This window comes from Rhinoderma darwinii, chromosome 4, assembly GCF_050947455.1.
Source record: "Rhinoderma darwinii isolate aRhiDar2 chromosome 4, aRhiDar2.hap1, whole genome shotgun sequence".
Taxonomy (NCBI): domain Eukaryota; kingdom Metazoa; phylum Chordata; class Amphibia; order Anura; family Rhinodermatidae; genus Rhinoderma; species Rhinoderma darwinii.
Genome location: NC_134690.1, coordinates 124,387,742 through 124,410,388, shown reverse-complemented (window position 1 = coordinate 124,410,388; position 22,647 = coordinate 124,387,742). Strand labels below are relative to the sequence as shown.

Sequence of the window (22,647 nt, the reverse complement as noted above, 5' to 3'; positions counted from 1 at the left end):
TGTATTACCCAGTGACTAAACAAAGAATTTTATGGAGGATCTTGTCCAATTGTGCTTTTTAAAATTGTATGAAAGTACCTACGGCTAATACTAAGGCAGACCCCCTCTTTTCAATGCCTCAGATGTTGCGATTGACTGCAGCATTTGAGGGGTTGAACAGCCAGGAACAGCACAGTCGTGTTAGTCCTGGGTGTCGGCTGTTAAACACAGCTGACACCCGCAGCACATGGCGTGTTCTCCGCGCGATTTATACTTCTCCCCCTGCACCAGGACATACCGGTGCGTCCTGGTGCTTTAGGGGTTAAAGGGAATCTGTCGTGAAATTTATATTGCTGTATTTTAAGAAGCGCTTTGGGCAGAACTGATAAATTGTTATGACTAGTGAAGGGCCTGATGGGGCTGTGCATGACTAAGGGATTTAAAGGGAATGTGTTGCCAGAAAAACATGTTTTTTTTTAATTAAACATTTAGTGTGTAGGTGATTAAACATTGTTCAAATTTTTTTTTATTTTTTTCACGAGTCAGGAAATATTATAAATTAATTCTAATTTATAATATTTCCCATTGCTGGTCACTAGATGGAGCTATTCCCAAAATTGCAGCATTGCAAAATTGGGTAAAAAGCCCTCGCTCTAGTGAGCTCTCAGCATCCCCCCTCTCCTTTATCCTGGCTAGTGCCGGGATAAACGAGGGGTTTGAATGGTCTAACCTCCTACACTGTGTGTCGCCATTTTTTGAGCTAACACACAGTGTAGTAGGTTTACATACAGTAGTAAACACACACTGAAACACGAACATACATAGAAATCTCTTACCTGCTCCTGCCGCCGCGGCTACCTCCGGCCCGTCCGCTCCGTCTGCTGCCGCTGGTCCAAGTGCACAAGTCCGGAAGCCGCGACCGGAAGTAGTAATTTACTGTCCGGCCGCGACTTCCGGTCCACAGGAAAATGGCGCTGGACGGCGCGCATTTCAAATTGGACTGTGTGGGAGCGGCGCATGCGCAGTTCCCACACAGACGGCGTACATGTTAGTGGATGGAACGGGCCCCGTTCGCAGTCCCTATGGGACTGTGGCTGCCGTATTCCATGTCTGTATGTGTCGTTAATCGACACATACAGAAATGAAAAAAAAAATGGCAGCCCCCATAGGGAAGAAAAAGTGTAAAAATAAGAAAAAGTAAAACACAAACACACAAATAAATATAAACGTTTTTAATAAAGCACTAACCTCTTTAACATATTAAAAAAAAAATTGTGATGACACTGTTCCTTTAAAGAACGCAAAAATGAGACTGCCGAGTCGCACCGTCCCATAGGCACTACATTAGTTATAACATTGTTTTCCTTCTATTCGAATGTTTAAATGGGTATTCTCAGATTCGACAATTATCACCTATTCAAAGGATAGGTAAAATTGTCTGATCCCACGTCGCGAGAACGGAAGTCCCGAACCCTCTCTTCCTCCTCTCTTCTCTACTGTAGTGAGGAGGACAATAAATGCAGCAGCACTTGAGCATGCGAGCTGCCGCACCATTCAGTCTATGGGACTGGTGGAAACAGTGGAGTACAACGCTGGACTGTTTCCATCAGTCTTCTAGACATTGACTGGAGCAGCGGGTGTAAGCTCGACTTCCGCTCGATTCGCTGTCCCCTTCACTGAGGTCGAGCAGTGAGGAGGAACGGCGGTCCGGAACTCCAGTTCTCACGATCGGTGGGGTCCACAGCGATCAGGCAATCATCTATCCTGTGAATAGGGGATAATTGCCCTTAAATGGGAATTTTTAGAATCTACAGAGTATTACGTCTGCTCCTGCTCTATCATCTGAGTCACAGCTGTCGAAATTTAAGAGTATGTTATATGGGTGGTCATCGCTCAGGAGGGAGCACACTTCACATGAACACCGCTCTATAGTATGCATGAGTCCAGTGTATTTGTGCTTCTTGGCAAAGTAGCTCAGCAGATCTGTTATATTCTTCCCTTTAAAAAGGACCTGTAATCTCTCCTGACGTCTGTTTTAGTACTTTGTATTACCCCATAAAACAACAATTCTGTAGCATCTTTTTCTTATGCTGTTCCTCATTAAAATGACAACTCAGTGTTGCCATTCCCCTTGTCAAAGTCCAACCAGTGCAGACAGAGCCAGACTGTTGGGACAAACCCTGTTGACAAGAGGAATAGTAACACCCAGTTATCAATTTATTCGTACTTTTCCAGTTGAAATAGAGGAACTGCACAAAAAAGTTGTAAGAAAAGATTCTCCAGCGTTATTTCATGGGGAACACCAGTAAAAAGCGGTTGTCCCACAATGGAAATGTATCATCCACGTGATAGGTGATAAATGTCTGTTTGCTGTGGGTCCCACCACGGAGGGGGCCCCCCCCCATCACGCCTGCAATGAAGACCACTTTAAATGAAGCGGTGGTCCAACATGCTTTATTCGAAGACTCTCTGAAAGAGAGCCAAGTACAGGGCTCGACTGTTTCCATCAGTACGATATACGTTGAATGGAGCGGCTGGATGCATGCTCGACTGCCGCTTAGTGCAAGTTCCTCCTCACTGCGATTGTGCAGTAAGGTGGAACTGGGGGCTCGGTACCCCCGTTTCAGTTATCGGTGGGGTCCTCTTCGATCTGATTGTGTAGTGAAAGAAGCTGGGCTGGAACAATGAGGTTTATGATGCTGATTGGTCAGCCTCATACACTCCTTCACAACGCCCAGTTGGTAAAAAGTAAAAACGCACCCAGTTGTCTATTAAGAAACGAATTAGCATAAATCTAAAATTACTCATAAATGATAGTGGTTTTTATTTTGAAAAACTATCTACAGCTCTGATCACATTATGTCGGAGATAGGGCACTTTTAATCTGGTGACAGCCTCTTTAACTAAAACAGACATATCAGGAGAGCTGACATGTCCTGTAACTATGGCATCATGTTTGGCTTAGCTGCTTTGTCTAATGTCTGCGATCTGACATCTATCTGCTTGTCTTCTTAGAGGTTCATGCTGTTACACACTCTCTTCCACATGTTACATTGCAGCTCTGCCTGCTCAGATTGGTTGCTGTATATGAGCCATACCCTCCCCATAAAGTCAGCAGGTAGAGGTCCAATTCCATTAATATGAATGACCCTCTGGTTTTAGCTAAAAATGACAAGTTTGCTGGGGAATATAGTGTTTACTTGGTGCCCTCCGTTTAACTTGTTGTGCTGCTGATTCTTGGGCCCTCTCTTCAGTAATCCGAGATGGCCCCAGCTCTTCCCAGACTATCCAATTCACACTTTGCTTTGGTAGTAACACTCTTCCCTGCTATCCAATTGGCTAGTGCTGCTCTCGTGAGCTGACTAGTCAATCGGATAGCAAGAAATAGTGTCTTTGACTACAAAAGCACAGTGTGCGTCGTGTAGTCTGAGAAGCCTTTGCGGCCGTCTTGGATGACCGAAGACAGGGCTCACGGATTGGCAGCTCAACAAGCTTAACGGACGACACCCACTATCCCCAGCAAACCTAACCTTTCAGGAGACTTTTCAGAACAAGCTGATGTGTGTACATGAAGAATAACGCTTTCTGGCCATTATATGATTTGTATTCTGAATTATTTGAGCCTGCAGAGGAAAACGGCTAATCTCTTAATTCTCAGTGGTCTCTGAGCTAGTGGGAGGAGCCTAACGGCTATTATGTCACCGCACACAGAGAGAGATAGGGGAGCAGGAATCTGCTCTTCTCTATCACCTATATAGAAGCTGCAGCTGCATGGAGGAGTTTATACAGTAATAATAAGCAGTGTAGCGGAGAATCCAGCACTGGGGTGAGATGTAACCCTTACTAGAGTCTTTCTTACACTCTCCCTCCTCACCTATCCATAGACTTGTATGGGCAGCCGTAACCTTTTAATGAACTGAGGAGACAGATTTAGCAGAAAATTCAAAGTGAGTGAACATTTAGGAGGTGGTGGATTGAGGCTGGGGGGAATGGAGAAAGTGGCCTTTTTCTCTAATGAGATATATTATAAAGTTTCTTATATTTGCCTGTACTTTTGATTTATACAAAGTTTCTTGCAGTTATTGACCATTTAAGAATACAATGATCAAAAAATCACAAGTATGTTATTGCTTATTAAGTAATTGGCACACACCAAACCAAGTAAGCTTCAGTGATGGGGTGGGGGGCATTAAATACGTTTAAGGCCTCATGCACACGGATGGCTTCCGTGTGCAGCCCGTTGTTTGTAGCATGAGAATTTGATTTATTGAGGGAACTTTTTGTTTTCTCATTTTCTGCAAATGTGCATCACCATTGTGATCCAACGTTTATTTTAAATGTTATGAGCTTATTTCTAAATATGTAAATGAGCCTTTATTAGACAAGTGGGAGGTAACAGCAGTGATTCTCCTGAGGTGGAGCTACCTCACAGCGTCTAACGCTGTCCAATCAGCATGAAGCTGCTTCACACAATGAGACACATTCTAGAGGGAAGGGGGGTCATTTCAAACAGCCATATCTCAGACTGTGGACCAGCTAGAACAGTGGTTCTGGTGGTGTATGAAAGAGGAGATTCTAGCTGTGACATAACTAGAGATATCGCCCGTTGAACAGCTGGGAATGGAAGCTGTATACTATGTGATCACACTGTGTTGCTGGGGAGGGGAGGGGGAGAAGCTGTATACTGATTGGACAGCGTCATGCAGAAGACATTACACCGCCCAGAGTGAAGTGTCACCTCGTATTTGTCTATTAGTCACATTAGAATATTTAGAAATATGCTCATAGCTTTGCAAATAATAAACCTTTTTTAAAACAAATCACACTACTTCTCGTCAGGATAGCGCCTATTAGATTAGTTAGGAGATAGGGCATTATCACACTGTGCTGTGGATCATGCTGGGCTGGAACAATGAGAAGTGCAGGACACTGATTGATCACTGATTGGTCAGCCTCATACACTTCTCTGTACAACGCCCAGTTGGTAAAAGGTAAAAACACGCCCAGTTGTCAATTTTGATAATCATTAGCGTAAATCTAAACTAGCTCATAACTTGCTCAAAAATGATCGTTTTTCAAAATAAAAACCACTGCTATTATCTACATTCCAGCGCTGATCAGATTATGTAGGAGATAGGACACTTATAATCTGGTGACAGAGCCTCTTTAAGTTATCTTCACATTATAATATAAACTCCTATAATGGTCAGGGCTAAATTGCTGCATGGGGCCAAATTCTGGCCTGGTCCTCTCTGTTTTGGCCCGAGAGTGCACAGTCCTGCACATGCAATACTTGGTGAAAAGTGTTGAGAGATCAGCCAATAATTACTAATTTTCTCACTGGCCGTGGCATCAGCAGGAAAAACCTGGATCTGTCAGCAAGCCTGTTTGTGCTCGTTGATATCCACCTTTCCACCAGCACTTTTCTGTTCTCCCTGTCCAACAGTACCAGTAGCAGCTGATGGAAGAACAACAAAGGCATCTATAAATTCTTCTCCACATTTTAAGTGTACTTTGTGTCTTTTTAGTAGCAAGTTGAAATGAACAAGCATTGTTTAGATCTTTGTTATCCAAATGTCTTCGCCTTCAGTCCTACAGGCGTATGAACAGTCTAAGAACTGTATATTTTATGACTAAATGGGCTTGGGTTCCATAGAGTAAAACTACGCTTACACTGCTGTATGAGGACTATTTTGAGCCAAAATGGGATTTGATCCCATCTGAGTAAAAGCTTTTGTTACCTTGCAATTTAGTCACCGTTATTCTATTAAGATGACTGCTTGTTTTGACAGTGGGCGTCAGTTTATAATGCTATATAACACGCCAGTTTTAATTTTATTTGATCTTTTTAGATAATACAGTACAGACACATGTGGAGCAGTAAGGGTATGTGCACACGATAACTGCATTTACGTCTGAAATAACGGAGCTGTTTTCAGGAGAAAACCGCTCCGGAATTTCAGACGTAATTGCATGTACTCGCGTTTTGCGAGGCGTCAATTACGGCTGTAATTTGGAGCTCTTCTTCATTGGAATCAATGAAAAACGGCTCAAATTACGTCTCAAGAAGTGTCCTGCGCTTTTTTTGACGAGCTGTCTTTTTTACGCGTCGTTTGACAGCGACGCGTAAATGACAGGTCGTCGGCGCAGTACATCGGCAAACCCATTCAAATGAATGGGCAGATGCTTGCCGAACATATTGGAGCCGTATTTTCAGACGTAAATCGAAGCTTAAAACGCCTCGTTTACGTCTGAAAATAGGTCGTGTGAACCCAGCCTTAGGGTTCTGCTTGTAAGATGTGTGAAGATATCAGTGTTTCTATGTTCTCCAACTGTACCCTATAAAAACTGATCCCTGTGATCTGCCGCACAGTGGATGTTACTTCTTAAACAGATTGGGGCACACTTATCAAAGTAACTTCGCAAGTTTACGACACTTTTCCCAACGACTAAAATGTTCCTGATTGTTGCGGATGGGTGGTGTAGCTTTCAAGTGTCTGACTTTACAAATGCTTTCTGCCACTTGTTGCACAGCAATATTCAGGCGTCGTTGAGTAGCTGCCACTTCTTTCTCAGTAGAGCACTTTAGTACATTGAATAGAAACATTTCAAAAAGGCTACGGCCAGATGTAGTGGAAAAAATCTGCTGCAGATTTCTTCATTGGGATTTTGGAGATTCACTGCAGATTTCACTCTATTGCTTTGTGGCAATACGAGCATGCTGTGGATTTGGAAATCTGTAGGATACTTGTATTTCTGTACAGAATCTTTCCACTAAGTGTGGAAGGGGGTCTTGAATCTCGCATCCAAATGCATTGTACTTTACATTGCCCCAGGTTTGTGGTGCAGAATCCGCACCGCTAATCCACCACGTCTGAACATGGACAAATTGTGAATTCTAGTACTTTTTAGCACACACTTTCTATAATATTGTATAATTTACATTGTTCTAGACTGATCACATGTACTTGGTGTAAAGCAGCTTATAAAATTTAAAATGTTGGCATTTATTGTTTTTGAAGAAGTAATATATATGTGACACGGGTTAATTTTATATTTTCCACTTTGGGATCTTTGCACAACTGGTGTCTCTGGAGTCTTGAAATGGCATGCGTTCAAGAGTCATTTAAATTAAACTTGGACAGCACAAGGTTAAAGTCTGGACATATTTGCAGGAAGCCAAACTTTTGGTTTCTGTTGCCGTTTAGTCGGTTGGAAGGACTAAATGAAAAAAAAAGCCTGTAAAACTATTATTTTCAAAGCAATATTGATTTTATTTCCCATAAATTAGGACCCCAAGTCCACTGATACTTGACCAAAGCTACATAAATACCAAAAATCAAGTAATCAAAGCGGAAAGAAGAGTGTTAAAGGAGCTGGGATTTTGTGTTCACGTAAAACATCCTCACAAGGTGAGCATGTGCAATATGGAGTGTCTGGAGGTAAATACATCTAAGCCAATTCCATACTGGGAGTATATGGGTTCGAAAGAACTATGGATGATGACAATGGAACAAAGGTTTAACGTAAAACAAGAAAATGTAATGCACTATGTAATAAAAAAAAAAAAAGCCCTGTAAAATGAATTTGATTTTTCTTTCTTTTCTCTTCAATGTAGAACACTTATTCTCAACGGAACAATAAACGTCTATTGAAATGTGATACCTAAATGATAGTTGGATAAGGTTGAAGGGAATAGAAAGTTTTGGTTATGGGCCTTTAAAATTGATGTATGTTTTAAATGTAACGAAATATAATTTTTAGTTTTGGGCCTAGTTCAGTCTTTTTGATGCGGAAACCGCGCCAAAAAACTTCTCTCATTAATTTCAATGGGAGGCGGTGGCAGTTTGTCCCGTGAGAGGAAAAAAGGGTCATGCTCTTCAGGTGCTTCCGTCTCTGACCTCAATGAGAGGCAGCGCTTAATGGCCGAGTAAATTTGAGGCAGATTTTTCCGCCTGCAAGAAAACTGTGTGAACAGGCCCTTACTGCGGTTTTAAGTGTGTGTGTGTGTGTGTATATATATATATATATATATATATATATATATATATATATATACACACACACACGTGTGTTTTGTGCAACTTTATAACTTTAAGTTTTATTGAAAATTATTTTTACTTTTTGTGATACTAATGTTCTGTGTACAGAGCAGCTGTATCTTACACTGAATCCTGTACCCGTCAGACATCATTGATGGGTGCTGTTTGCTCCTGTCACACGGAGCTATGGATGGGGACGAGCAGTTGTTGCTCTGATCGCTCGTCCCCATTCATTATCATGTTGGCAGCGCGTCTCCCTGTTTTACACAAGATGTGCTGCCGACAGCAATATTTAACTTTTTTAAAACGATACGGCCAGCAGATGATCTGGCGTTTGCTCGTTCATCTGCTGATCGTTCCCCTGTTTACACAGGGCAATTATCGTCAACGAACGTTCTATGTGTAAATTCCCCTGGGTGTGACTAGTTCTGTGGTAGGGGCTCTTACTGACTGCCGCATATATTATACACAGAATACATAGGCCATAACCATGCCTTTTGTTATCCTGATTAGCATATGTAAGTATGCTGTTTATACATGTACATTTAATCTGAGAATAGATCAGTACCTGTCAAGGTAAAAAGGTGAAAGTTTTTTTTGTCTCCGAACAATGCAGGGAAACCCCTGACAAGATCCTTGTATTTACAAAAAAATATATATGGTTCCCACTCAGACTTATTAAAACAATCTGAATGCAGGCTTACATTTGGAGTCCTTGTCAAAAACTACAGTCCATATAAAACAGGCATAGGACTGTTGGCACAACACAATCTGTAATCGGTATAACTCAATCGTTGTTAAACCGCCTGTGCCAGGGCTTCAAGAGTTCTCTAGGCACCAAGTAAAATTCTTAAGAGGTTATTTATAATAGAAATGACAGCGAAATGCCATAATCAAAAAGGCCACGTCCACACATTTAGGACCTTTACAAGGGCCAACGAGCGCTCGTACCCATCATAGCCCTGTGTGAACAGGACAGAGATCAGTCTGATCATATTTCGTATGCTGACAAAAAATAATAAAAATGGTCGCTTGTCAGCAGCACATGTGGGATGTGCTCCCAACGAGATGCAGAATGTATGAGGACGAACTGTCCCCATAGATTGACTATTGCTCCGTGTAAGTGGAGCCATCGTTATAAGGCTGGAATTCTGGCCATGTAGCGCCACCCTCTGGATTCCATGTCAAAATACTGACCAAATCTGCTGAAATTCTGCGTGCAGTGCATTTTAATGGAGGTTCTATACCTCATAAAAAAAAATATCCGCACAGAATAATAAATGTGCTGTGGATTTTCAAATCCACTGCATACTCCTCATTGCCACTAATTTACCACTCAAAAGCCGAGTATTGGATCAGTTGATTTACAATGGAACTAATTCACCTGCGGAACCAGTGACTGATCTGCCAGAAATTAGAATCTCTGCTTATGGCAAATTTGTGCTTTGTGAACATGGCCTTTTGATGGTATATTAACAATGTTTTTACAGGTTTTTTTTTTTTTTTTTATATTCTGTTTGTTCTTAGTTATAAAGGTGTTACCTAGTTTATTGGACCCCATGTGTCCAGGTGCCTTTATTTGATCATACTACTTTCAGTATTGTAATGGCTTTATTTTTTCTCCTAGATGATTGTTCTGTACCTCCAGGTCTTAGAATGTGAAAGGAATCAGACCCTCGTTCAGACAGCCTGGTAAGTGTGTTTTATTTCAAGTTTGTTTTTTTTGTTTTTTAATTTCTCACTACCAGGGAAATGGAAGCAGAAATCAGTTAATGGTGTTCAGAGACCTAGATTGTAAATCATTTGAACACAAGTACAAATATACAACCGTTTCTGCTTACTGTTTTCATGGCATGAGCAAGACATCATTTGGAGATCTCTGTTTAACTTTGTTCTTTTTTCTACTCTTTGGTTAAAGGGTAGTCCATGATGGTAAGTCATAGAACTCTGCCCTCTGCACCACACCAACCTCCGGATGGCCTGATTGGCTGCCCTTCTCTTCAGCCAATGCAGTGCAAGCTCTCATCCGTGATTCACTGAAGTGGTCCATATCCATCTGGTCGCATCTTCTAGTTCTGTGCTGGTGTCCAAAGGATTTGTATATTTGCTTTCAGAACTATTTTTGTAATGTGCTGTTCAGAAAAGGGAAAATGTTCTTTCATTTTACAACACCTGCTCCCCTTGCCGTTTTGTAATAGATTATTTGTTTTTGAGAGAAAAAAAAAATCATCCTTTTGAAATTTTACATTGTTGGTATACTTTGGAAGTAATGCCACTATTGTAAATAGTAAGGTGAGTTAAAATCATAATGTTGCAACTGTTTACAATGAAATGGCATCTTTATGTTGTCTGCAAGTTCTTTATATTTTTAAAAAAGAATTTCTGGATGTATGTAAATAAAGCTGTAACATCGTGTAATAAAAAATCCTGCAACTTTCTAATATACTTTTGAGTATTCTCAATTAAGATCTCTGCTTGCTGACAGTGAATAAAAACATTAAGAGTGCGGAGCGGCACTGACCCAGCCGTTATGCAGCCAACTGCTGCATCGGCACATTGTCGAATACACCCTTTATGGCCGCACAATCTGGCAGGTAAAGTGCCGTTTTACCCACAACAGCACGTGGCCATTAACAGGCAGTTTGACAGCCACACCGACATAATGCCGGCAAATCTGTTGGTTGTCAGTGCCGCTAATTGTTGACCTTTAGAGACTGAACACTTGTCCAACTGACACAGGTTCACAGCCCATAAAGTGTATCAGAGCTGTTGTAACGAGCCCCTGCAGCAATGTAAGCAGCAGGGTTTCAGCCTCTGGATATAAACATTCACTGATTACAGGTAGAGATTTTGAAAATGGTGACTCATTAAAACACAAAGTATATTAAAAGGTTGTTTAACCTTCCATTATTCAACTATTTGGCTTTTACATAAAACCGCAAAACCCCTGTAAGTTTATTTTGGGTATACACACTAAGGATGATGCTAATATATCCATACATATCTGGTTACATGGACCGCTGACCGCATAGGATAGCTGCACATACTTTGCTTCATGATCTGGGGCCAATCATATGCTTACTCTTGGCTATAGAAATTGATCTCAAGCAGTTTAGTAGTACATGCAGAAGAAATGGCAGGCATTCCGTGATCAGTGTGTGTACAGGACATTGACTAGCATAAAATGTGCCGATTACAACTGTATGACTGCAAATGTCCTGAAATAAAAAAAAAAACAACCAGTACTCTCCAAACCTTTTCCCTGGCGATCCAGGGCTGATGCTCTGGCGGCCCTCCTAGTGATTGTTTACAGGTAGGTTGCATGTGACCACTGCAGCCAATCAGAGAACTCGGTGGTGATGAATCATATTCCCCTCTGTGTTTGGATGCCTTGGTCATGTGCTGCTTGCAGGTAACCAATCACCAGGAGAGTCACCGGGGTAAGGATAGGTGAGTACTGGTTGTTTTTTTTATTTTTTTTAAAGACATTTGCAGCGTTTACTAAAAAATTAAGAACCCAGTTAGCCCCCTTTTTAAGTGTTGCAGGAAGTAATGATAAATTAAAGGGGTTGTCCACTTTCTGAAAACTGATGACCTATCCACCGGAAAGGTCATCAGTATATGACCGGTGCGTGTCCGACATCCGGATCCCACACCGATCCGCAACTTTGGCTGCCTGCGTGCACTGGACGTTTGGAACGAGATGCAGTAGTTGGAGCCGGAAGCAGATGGCTCCGATCACTGCATATAAGCCATTGGGCAGAACTGCAGCACTGCTCCTATTCACTTGAATAGGATCAGAGCTGCAATACAGCAGCTCTGCCGCTATTCTTTGGCCGGAGCCATCTGCTTCAGGCAGCGTCGTCCGGTGGCGGATCGGTCCGGGGGTCGGATACACACCGATTGTATACTGATGACCTATCCAGTGGATAGATAATCAATTGTCGAAGTGGAAAACCCTGTTGTCTCTCCTGACAGGTTTATTTTTAGTAAATACTTGTATTCCCCATGAAATAACAATTCTGAAACATATATATTCTTAGATCTCTGTATTGTGATGCTCCTCTGTTGTTCCTCCTAAAAAATTATGACTAAATTGGCAACTGGGTCTTACCACTTTGACAAGGGCAATCGTGTGTCCCTACAGTCCTACTATTTCAGCACTGACTGGACATGGTCAGTTTGTGTAGGGACCGCTCCACCTGGTAACACCCAGTTGTCCATTTATTCATAAATTTCTAGGAGGAAGAACAGAAACGGCACAACAGAGTTCTGAGAAACACTTAGGCTCTTATTATACATGCAGTTTTTTTGACAAATGCAAAGAATGGAACTGAAAAGAAAGAAGTATAAAGGAAAGACCTGAAATGTTTCCTTCCTGTATGATCCACTTCTGGAATTGCCACCAAAAACTGCATGTGTGATTGGCTGGCTATGGGTTTGTTCAAATGCAGGAAGATTTGTTGCAGAAGTTTCTACGACTGAAAAATTTCTTACAACTGATCCATTCAGACGAATAGGACATTCACAGAAATGTCTTTAACAAATCTGCCACGTTGAAATATTCCCTTAGTGGGTTTTTTAGCTGTATTGGGGAATAGAAGCCAGGCTCAGAAAACCTAATGTGATCATTGCCATACTTACTTTTTAGCTTTAATTTGACATACTTCTCTATTTTTAATTGAATCAGAGTGAGAAGAAAAAACAAAGTATACCGAGTCTCCAAGTGATCTATATTTATTTGTTTTGTTCTTTGTTTTGTTAGACTGTAGTTATGTTAGACTACAAAGTGATAAGTCAATTTTATGTTTTTCAGGAACTACATGAATGATTGCCTTCGAACTAACGTATTTGTCAGATTTGAGGCAGAAACGATTGCGTGTGCTTGTATATATCTGGCTTCTAGAGCTTTGCAGGTGAGGGTTTAGGAACTTTTTTTTCCGTCCTGTTTAGGGTTGACTAAATAGCTCTTCTTTGATTTCATATAGAACAGTGGTAGGCAATAAACCATGTTCTAGTAGCATTCAACCTTTTCTCCATCCAATGTTCTTACCTTATATATATTACTTTCGTTACCTAATCTACTTTACCTGAGCAGCTAGGCCACAAAGCAACCCATCAATAGACTGTCTAGACATTACCTTGCACTGTACCCAGGTTCCACCAAACCAGAGGTTGTCCTTTAAGTAAATTGCTGTAAAGTTTATAAATCTTATGGTACATGTTCTGTGACCCAGTAAGATGTCCAGTCTTCCTTTCTACTAAACTCTCATCTTTCCTTAGATTCCATTACCCAATAAGCCACACTGGTTTTTACTTTTTGGAGCTACTGAAGAAAGCATTCAAGAAATCTGTGTCTCAACTTTAAGACTTTACAGCAGGAAGAAGGTAGGTTGAACTGTCATACGTCCTCATTTGTCACATTTTATTGTGCTTTCCCTTTTTCATTTGGTTCACAGCAACCAAATTCAGAAATGTCTTTCTGTATCGTAACCACTGTTTGTAGTGCAAGTGATCTTTTGTGAAAAACCCAGATAACTCATGGGGAGGCTGTGAGTTCTGTTCCCCATTTAGGGAGCAATCCGTGTGTCTGTTCTTTGTTTTTTTGTTTTTGGGGGGGGGGGGGGTTTGTTCCCAATTTTACATTTAATGGATACATTTTTCAACTTTAAATGTGATGTGTTCAACAGCCAAACTATGACTTTTTGGACAAGGAAGTGGAAAAGAGGAAAGTGACCCTGCAGGAAGCTAAACTTAAAGCAAAAGGCCTGAATCCTGATGGAACACCTGCTCTTTCTACAATGGGAGGTTTCTCTCCAGCATCTAAACCATGTACGTTTTCCATCACTGCTCTTTGTTTTGCATAATTTAAGATTTTATCCTTTTTGTTGCCATTAAGTCTTTGAGGCAAAAACAATATTGCCAAATATGGCTTATTTTCAATAAGGTTATCCTATGTTTTATCCTCCTTTCTGATTGGTTGTACATTTTATTACGTTAGTTCATGTTACATGGTGCTTAGACTGGTTTTACATCAGTGTCGGGCTTTCGTTCGACCTTTCTGTTTGAAGAACCGATGAATGGAAAGCCAAATGGAAAACATAGCTTCCGTTTGCATTACCATTGATTTCCACTGTAATGCTTCCGTTGCACTTTTTATTTCCGCTCCGTAAAGTTTTTCAACTTTTATTTTATTTATTTTTTCGGAAACCATAGTGTAGTCTACTACGCTATTTCCGCGGGGAAAAAAACCCGGAGATTTTACAGAATGGAAACTGACTGCAACGCCAGCATTACCATTGAAATCAATGGTAATGCAAACGGAAGCTGTGGTCTCCGTTTGGTTTTCCGTTCATCGGTTCCTCTGACGGAAAGGTCAAACAGGACCGATGAGCCGAAGCCCGACGCTGATGTAAACAGTCCCTTAGTCTTCGTGGATCTAAAAGCTAGTCAATAGTTTGGACTATTTCCACATTATATAGCAATGCAATAAGTGGCTTTAATTATTTTTTTAGCATCTCCTAGAGAAGTAAAGGCAGAAGAAAAATCTCCAGTATCTACAAAAATTAAACGTGAACCAGAAGAAAAGCAGTCATTAAAGAGTCCTTATAATGGGTAAGTCGTTTTGGGTTATTTGAATCCAGAAATCTCATTCATAATTGCAAATATGAAAATGCATAAATGTTTTAGTACCTAATCTTTTTACCGGTATGTGAGCTTTGTCTTTTTGGTGTGAGTATCTTATTTTTTATTTGCTATGTGTCGTTGTAGAGAACCTGCATTTCAGACACTTAATTTTTTTACGTTTGCGTGCACTTAAAATTAAGATCAGCCTCAATGCAGCCTGAACTGGCATATCGAGGCTGTAGTGAAGAAGAAAAAAAAACAACAACAATACCTGTAGTTGGCTGATCATGCCTTGCATGCAGAGCTTCAGCTGATGAGCAGCTGAAAAAAATCCCACATGACTGGTAACAATCGTTCACGTAACCTTATTTCGGTCGGCTTTCATCTTGAGTGTTCGTTTTTGTTTTTTTCCCCCCAGTAGTTCCTGCTGATAACCTGTAGCCATGTTTTTACTTAAGTTATTTATTGGATGTCTCATCCAGCAATGACGTTATCTAATTGCATGAAGGCATTGCCCATATCCTGCTCTGGGCACGTTTTATGTGCTGAAGAATTTTCTAGCAATCTCTTTATGCAAAGCTGGAGACTATAGACAATGCAATGGTCGACCTTTATGTAAACAATATGGCTGACGGGTTTTACACCGACTACTGGGGGCATACTTTTATTTTTAGTAAGGGCCAGTAATGAGCTTACAGCAATCAAGTCAATTCCCCTGTCTTCCCCCTCTTTTCTAACTTGAAGAGAATGTAATATTCATTTATTTTTTTTACACTTATTAAAACCAGATGCTGATATAATTTTATTTATTTTTTCTAGTTTATGTGCATGATTATGGGGCAGCCATCTTGTCTGAGCTGCTGTTAAAAGCACTTACAGGTCCTTCTCAATAAGTTAGAATATCATCAAAAAGTGAATTTATTTCAGTAATTCAATTCAAAAAGTGAAACTCATACATCATATAGATTCATTACACAGTGATCTATTTCTAGCTTTTTTTTTAAAAAGTTGATGATTATGGTAATAGTTAATGAAAACCCATAATTTAGTGTCAGAAAATTAGAATATTATATAAGCCCAATTTCAAAAATTATTTTTAATACTGAAATGTTGGCCTACTGAAAAGTATGTACAGTATATGCACTCAATACTTAGTTGGGGCTCAGACTCTGCATGAATTACTGTATCAATGCGGCGTGGCATGGGGCGATCAGCCTGTGGCACTGCTGAGTTATGGAAGCCCAGGTTGCTTTGATATTGGCCTTCAGCTGGTCTGCATTGTTGGATCCGGTGTCTCTCATCTTCCTCTTGACAATACCCCAGAGATTCTCTATGGGGTTTAGGTCAGGCGAGTTTGCTGGCCAATCAAGCACAGTAATACTGTGGTTATTACACCAGATATTGGTACATTTGGCAGTGTGGGCAGGTGCCAAGTCCTGCTGGAAAATGAAATCCGCATCTCCATAAAGCTTGTCAGCCGAGGGAAGCATGAAGTGCTCAAAAATGTCCTGGTAGACGGCTGCGCTGACTCTGGACTTGATATAACACAGTGGACCATCACCAGCAGATGACATGGCCCCCAAACCATCACTGACTGTGGAAACTTCACACTGGACCGCAAGCAACTTGGATTGAAGCCTCTCCACTCTTCCTCCAGACTCTGGGACCGAGATTTCCAAATGAAATGCAAAATTTACTTTCATTTGAATACAGGACTTTGGACCACTGAGCAACAGACCAGTCCTTTTTCTCCTTAGCCCAGGTAAGACGTTTTGTGACGTAGGGATGTCACGATACCAGAATTTGGACTTCGATACCGATACTTCGTTTAGTATTGCGATTTCGATACCAATTTCGATACTTTGGCAACAGTAATAAAAAAAAAAAATTCCGTTTTCTGATGTGAGGCGCGACGTGTGATGAATTTTGAATGCGCCTTACATTAATAGTAATTAATCCCATACTGTTTCTCAGTCATAATGGGTTAATGTGTGAGGTACATGATGGGGTTAATTACTATTAATGTGAGGAACATGGAGGTTAAATTCATCGCACCTCGCGCCTCACATTAATAAGTGATAGAAAGCCGTGTTTATTTTATTTTTTTACAGCGTACACATCATAAATGATGCAAAAACATTGTTGTGCGCGCCATTACTGAATGTGTATATTTTATGTATTGAGACTTCTTTTAATGTTTATTGTAAAAAAAGGTGTATGTGTTTTTTTTTAAATTTAACAATACTTTGTTTTTACTTTATTTTTAAACTTTAATGTACTGACATATCAGATATATCCCAGTACATTAGCCTGTGGACAGATAGTACACAGGCAGTTGTTAGGACAAACCTCAGTATGCCCTAACAACAAGAGATATGGTAAGACAGCCCTGGGGTCCGTCAATAGACCCTGAGCTGTCTGCCCATATATGGCATGTCCCTCGATCGCGTCACAGGAATTCCCTGTGACGCAATCCAGGGGCATCCCCCCTTCTCATTTTCTCCTGAATGCTGCAGCCCGCTGTGATCGCAGCATTCAGGGGAATAACGGCGGAGGAGAGGTTTCTCTGATCGCCGCCAGCAGGGCTGCGGCTGTGTAATACAGCCATTGCCCCGCTCCTGACAGGAAGTGCGTGCGCGGTCAGCATGAGGTGATGCGGCCGGCACTGCACTAATGAGCGGCGGTTCAGGCACTTAAGACAGAACATGGGGGTGTTTTGTAGTGCGCCCGCCATGTTCTGTCTTCAGTGCCGCCACTCATTAGTGCAGCGCCGGCCGCATCGCATCATCCTGACCCCGCGCACTTGTTATCAGGACTCCGGAGCGGAGCAATGGCTGTATTACACAGCCGCAGCCCCGCTCTCATACATTCATGTATTACTATTAGGGATGCACGGTGCATCGAAACTTCGATACTGTTTCGATACTCTGCATCCCTAAACGGTTCGATACCGCTATTTCCTGTATTTCGATACTGAGCTGCGCAGCCGCACAGCTCAGTATAGTAATACATGAATGTATGGGAGCGCGGCTGCGGCTGTGTAATTCAGCCACAGCCCCGCTCCTGAGTCATGATAAGTTCGCGGGGTCAGGATGATGCGATACGGCCAGCGCTGCACTAATGAGCGGCGGCACTGAAGACAGAACATGGCGGGCGCACTGCAAAACACCCCCATGTTCTGTCCTCAATGCCTGAACCGCCGCTCATTAGTGCAGCTCGGCCGCATCACCTCATGCTGACCGCGCGCGCACTTCCTGTCAGGAGCCGGGCAATGGCTGTATTACACAGCCACAGCCCCGCTCTATAACGGTGGAGATCAGAGAAACCTCTCATCTCCGCCGTTATTACCCTGAATGCTACGATCACAGCTGACTGCAGCATTCAGGGGAAAGTGAGAAGGGGGGATGCCCCTGGATCGCGTCACAGGGAATTCCTGTGACGCGATCGAGGGCCATACCATATATGGGCAGACAGCCCAGGGTCTATTGACGGACCCCAGGACTGTCTTACCATATTTCTTGTTGTTAGGACATACCCAAGTATGTCCTAACAACTGCCTGTGTACTATCTGTCCACAGGCTAATGTACTGGGATATATCTGATATATGTCAGTACATTAAAGTTTAAAAATAAAGTAAAAACAAAGTATTGTTAAAATTTAAAAAAAAATACACCTTCACCTTTTTTACAATAAACATTAAAATAAGTCTCAATACATAAAATACACACATTCAGTAATGGCGCGCACAACAATTTTTTTGCATCATTTATGATGTGTGCGCTGTAAAAAAATGAAATAAACACGGCTTTCATTCACTTATTAATGTGAGGCGCGAGGTGCGATGAATTTAACCTCCATGTTCCTCACATTAATAGTAATTAACCCCATCATGTACCTCGCACATTAACCCAATATGACTGAGAAACATGATGGGATTAATTACTATTAATGTGAGGCGCGTTCAAAATTCATCACACGCTGCGCCTCACATCAGAAAACGGAAGAATTTTATTTTTTATTACTGTTGGCAAAAGTATCGAAATTGGTATCGAAATCGCAATACTAAACGAAGTATCGGTATCGAAGTCCAAATTCTGGTATCGTGACATCCCTAATTACTATACTGAGCTGTGCGGCTGTGCAGCGAAGTATCGAAATACAGGAAATAGCGGTATCGAACCGTTTAGGGATGCACAGTATCGAAACAGTATCGAAGTTTCGATGCATCGTGCATCCCTATTGTGACGTTGTCTCAAGGAATGCAACAGTTTTAGACCATGTCCTGGATATGTCTGTGTGTGGCGGCTCTTGAAGCACTGACTCCAGCCGCAGTCCAATCCTTGTGCACCTTTTTCTACCACACTTTTTACTTCCTCTCAACTCCCCATTAATATGCTTGGATACAGCACTCTGTGAACAGCCAGCTTCATTAGAAATGTCCTTTTGTGGCTTACCCTCCTTGTCAATGACTGTCTTCTGGAGAACTGCCAAGTCCGCAGTCTTCCCCATGATTGTGAAGCCTACTGAACCAGACTGATGGACCATTTAACCCCTTCGGGACGAAGCCAGTTCTTTTTATTTTTCACGCCCCGCATGCCAAGAGCCTTAACTTTTTTTTCCCCGTCAATAGAGTGGTGTGAGGGCTTGTTTTGTGCGGGAGAAATTGTTATTTTGGTACCATTTATAGTTCCATGTAATGTACTGGGAAACAAATTTTTTTTCTTTGCGGGCTGAAGTTGATAAAAACTGATTCCTCAATTGTTTGTCTTGGTTTCATTTTTACGGCTTTCAGTGTGGTAAAAACGCTAAAACTTTTTAATAAAAATTGTCGCCACAATCTGAGACCCATAACTTGTTTAACTTTCTGATCACTTTATATAAAAAAAAAATCTTAGCGCTAATTTGACCAAAAAACAGCGATTTTTGGAGTTTTACATTTATTTTTTACGGCGTTCACCGTGCGCATTAAATAACTATTGTAATCATTCAGACTTTTACTGACGCAGCGATACGAATTTTATTTACTTTTTTATTTTTAACATTACCTTATGGGAAAAGTGAAAAATTGAAAAATGTTTTAGTAAAAGTTTAGCTCACCTCATAACCACCACGCTATGGTTGCGTTTTCCAATGCGTTTTTCATAATGCTTGACTGATGCAAAAAATGTAGTTAATCCAAAAGCTGTAGGTGCTTGTAAATCCTCCTGAACTGATCCTGTGTCGACTGCAGGCAATTGAAGCAAAAAATGATGTGTAGAAAAGGCAGATCCAGCACTCGAATAATTAAAAATTCCAATTTTATTTAGGTCATGTTTAAAACCAAAGATAAAACAAAAATCCCGGGACCACGCTTACGCGTTTCAGACCACTAGGGTCCTTAATCATAGCTTGATCATACCCTAGTGGTCTGAAACGCGTAAGCGTGGTCCCGGGATTTTTGTTTTATCCTTGGTTTTAAGCATGACCTAAATAAAATTGGAATTTTTAATTATTCGAGTGCTGGATCTGCCTTTTCTACACCATTTTTGCTTATGGGAAAAGGTTTGTTTTTGGCAAACTTTTTATATATATATATTTATCTCTCTGCACAGCTTTTGAGGGGTTAAACAGCCAGGAACAGCGCCATCGCTGCTCCCAGCTGTTAGTACAGCTGACACCCGCAGCATATGGAGGGCGTGAGTGCGCCCCAAACATCAAATCGTAATGGCACATCTGGGTGTGCGAAGGGGTTAAAGGCTTAGGAAACCTTTGCAGGTGTTTTGTGTTGATTAGCTGAGTAGTGTCACACCATGAGTCTACAATCTCCAACTTTTGCCCAGTATTCTAATTTTCTGAGACTAAATTTTAGCCATAATCTTCAACATTAAAAGAAACAAATGCTGGAAATGGATCACACTGTATGTAATGAATCTATATAATGAGTTTCACTTTTTGAATTGAATTACTGAAATAACTCTTTGTTCTAAGTCATTGAGAAGGACCTGTAGAGAAATGCTCTACAGCAGCCACATGGACCATGCAAACCTGTAGTCTGGAGAAGAGCTGTTTATTGACTTCTATGGGAGAGTTTCCTAGGCATGCTCTGTGACATGTACAGAAGTATCTGTGCAGGAAGGGATAGGAGGGGATCTGTGGTTGTCAATGGTGGATCCTTTGTTCTCTATCTGGTGGTGTTACCTTTCATTGTAATCCTACCTGTGATATCTGCTGAGAAGTGATCTCTACAGAACAGGAAGTATTGTTGGTTTATTATTCTTATGATTATATATTATTTTTTTTAATAAAGAGCGACTTTTTCAACCATAGGTCATTTTCTGATGCCTCGTTCCCTTTAACGCCCCAGTTCATACTTCTCATTCATCCGTTCATTGCAGACTGGAAAACTTTGCATAATGCGATTTTCTTTTTATCCAGCTTGCGAAAAGAAAACAAAAGAAGTCGAAGTGTAAGCAGGTCGAGATCGCGAACAAAATCAAGATCCCGCTCTCCAAGAAGACAGTAGGTCTTATTAATGTTCTTTGTACAAACTGTGATGCAGTCTAGTTTACTACTTACAGTATGTTATTAATGTTCCCCAAGTTCTACATGAAGTGTGCAATAATCTCCAGGGGCCAGGAGTTTTAGATGTTTAACGCCAGCTGTAGGACACAAATGGAAAAATGTTTAACTAGTCTTAAGCTTTGTTAAAGGGATTGTCCACCTTCTGACAACTGATGACCTATCCACCTGATCTGTGCGAGGCCTCTGTGTCAGACCCCAACAGATCATGTACTGAAGACCTATGGTGGGCTGTAGCCCATACATAGAAACGTGTATCCTGTTAATGCTGTGCTGTAGTGCGCTTTGTCTGTGCTATACAGCATTATAGCGGTGTCTGATTTGTGCACAATTCCTTACCATCCGCAATTATAAATATATGCATCGGTATACAGAACTGAATTTGTTTTTTTGTTTTTTTTCTTAAGCTATAATAACAGACGAAGTCGATCTGGAACTTACAGCTCAAGATCAAGAAGCAGATCCCGTAGCCACAGTGAGAGCCCACGGAGACATCACAATCATGGATCTCCACACCTCAAACTAAAGCACCGTGCGGATGATTTGCGGGGTTCAAACAGACATGGCCATAAACGGAAAAAGTCACATTCCCCCACCCCAGGCAAATCCAGGGAACACAGTGATCCTTCCAAAAAGCACAGGCATGACCGTGGCCATCATCGGGATAGACGAGAGAGGTCTCGTTCATTTGAAAGGTCACATAAAAGTAAACATCATAGTAGTGGTCACTCTGGACATAGCAGGCACAGACACTGAATGCCAAGCCAGAAGGGAAAATAAATGTTTGTTTGTAAGGACTTTATAAGTAGGCTTTTGTAACTAACTTTAAAACATTTGACTACAGAAATGGACATTTATCAGATATTTTTGGTTTTCTTTCAATGTATATCTTTTTGCACATTATACCTTGACAGTATGACATTAAAGAACATGGTCAGAGGATATTGATCTAGAGTTGTATTAAAACAGCTTCTGTGACTGGATTGCTGTAAAAGGTCTTATTTTTTATATGAACGGATTGCAGACACTGGTATATTTAATGATTATTTAAATTGTGAAATCTTTCTTATTGGGTTTTAGTCTGCATGTGTACAAACTGAATTTTATTAGGAAATAAATTAGAAAAGCCAAATCAGTGCTGCTTGTCTTTATGAATTTTGTGTAATACTTAGGTGTGCTGATTTAGCTGTGAATAGAGAAGACCAATATTGGGAAAATCATTGTAGCAAAAATCTTTGCAAATGTAACTTGCATTGCTGTGTGTGAACTCCATAGCCAGTTGGTAAACGGGAACAAAAAGAATTTCAGATTAGTTCAGTTCTGATCGTTTTGTCGAAAGAAATGTGGTTATGTTCTAACTGCTTGTTGGGAAATCAGAAATAAACAATATGTCTATAGACAGGTAAGTTGATGGGTAACATCCTGTGCACCATGATTGCT

At 41.0% G+C, this 22,647-nt stretch overlaps 1 protein-coding gene across 2 annotated transcripts in view; it reads left to right on the top strand.

The window, feature by feature from the left end:
- The window catches only part of CCNL1 (cyclin L1), a 34,523-nt gene extending 12,153 nt beyond the window's left edge, over nt 1-22,370 (top strand). For both annotated transcript variants that reach the window (XM_075861535.1, XM_075861534.1), the window contains 8 exons: nt 7,271-7,391; nt 9,649-9,713; nt 12,838-12,937; nt 13,305-13,409; nt 13,712-13,853; nt 14,537-14,636; nt 21,064-21,147; nt 21,615-22,370. In XM_075861535.1, coding sequence (XP_075717650.1) covers nt 7,271-7,391; nt 9,649-9,713; nt 12,838-12,937; nt 13,305-13,409; nt 13,712-13,853; nt 14,537-14,636; nt 21,064-21,147; nt 21,615-21,963 — 1,066 coding nt within the window. In that variant the 3' untranslated portion in view covers nt 21,964-22,370. The remainder of the gene's footprint in view (nt 1-7,270; nt 7,392-9,648; nt 9,714-12,837; nt 12,938-13,304; nt 13,410-13,711; nt 13,854-14,536; nt 14,637-21,063; nt 21,148-21,614) is intronic.
- Nucleotides 22,371-22,647: the final 277 nt, after the last annotated feature.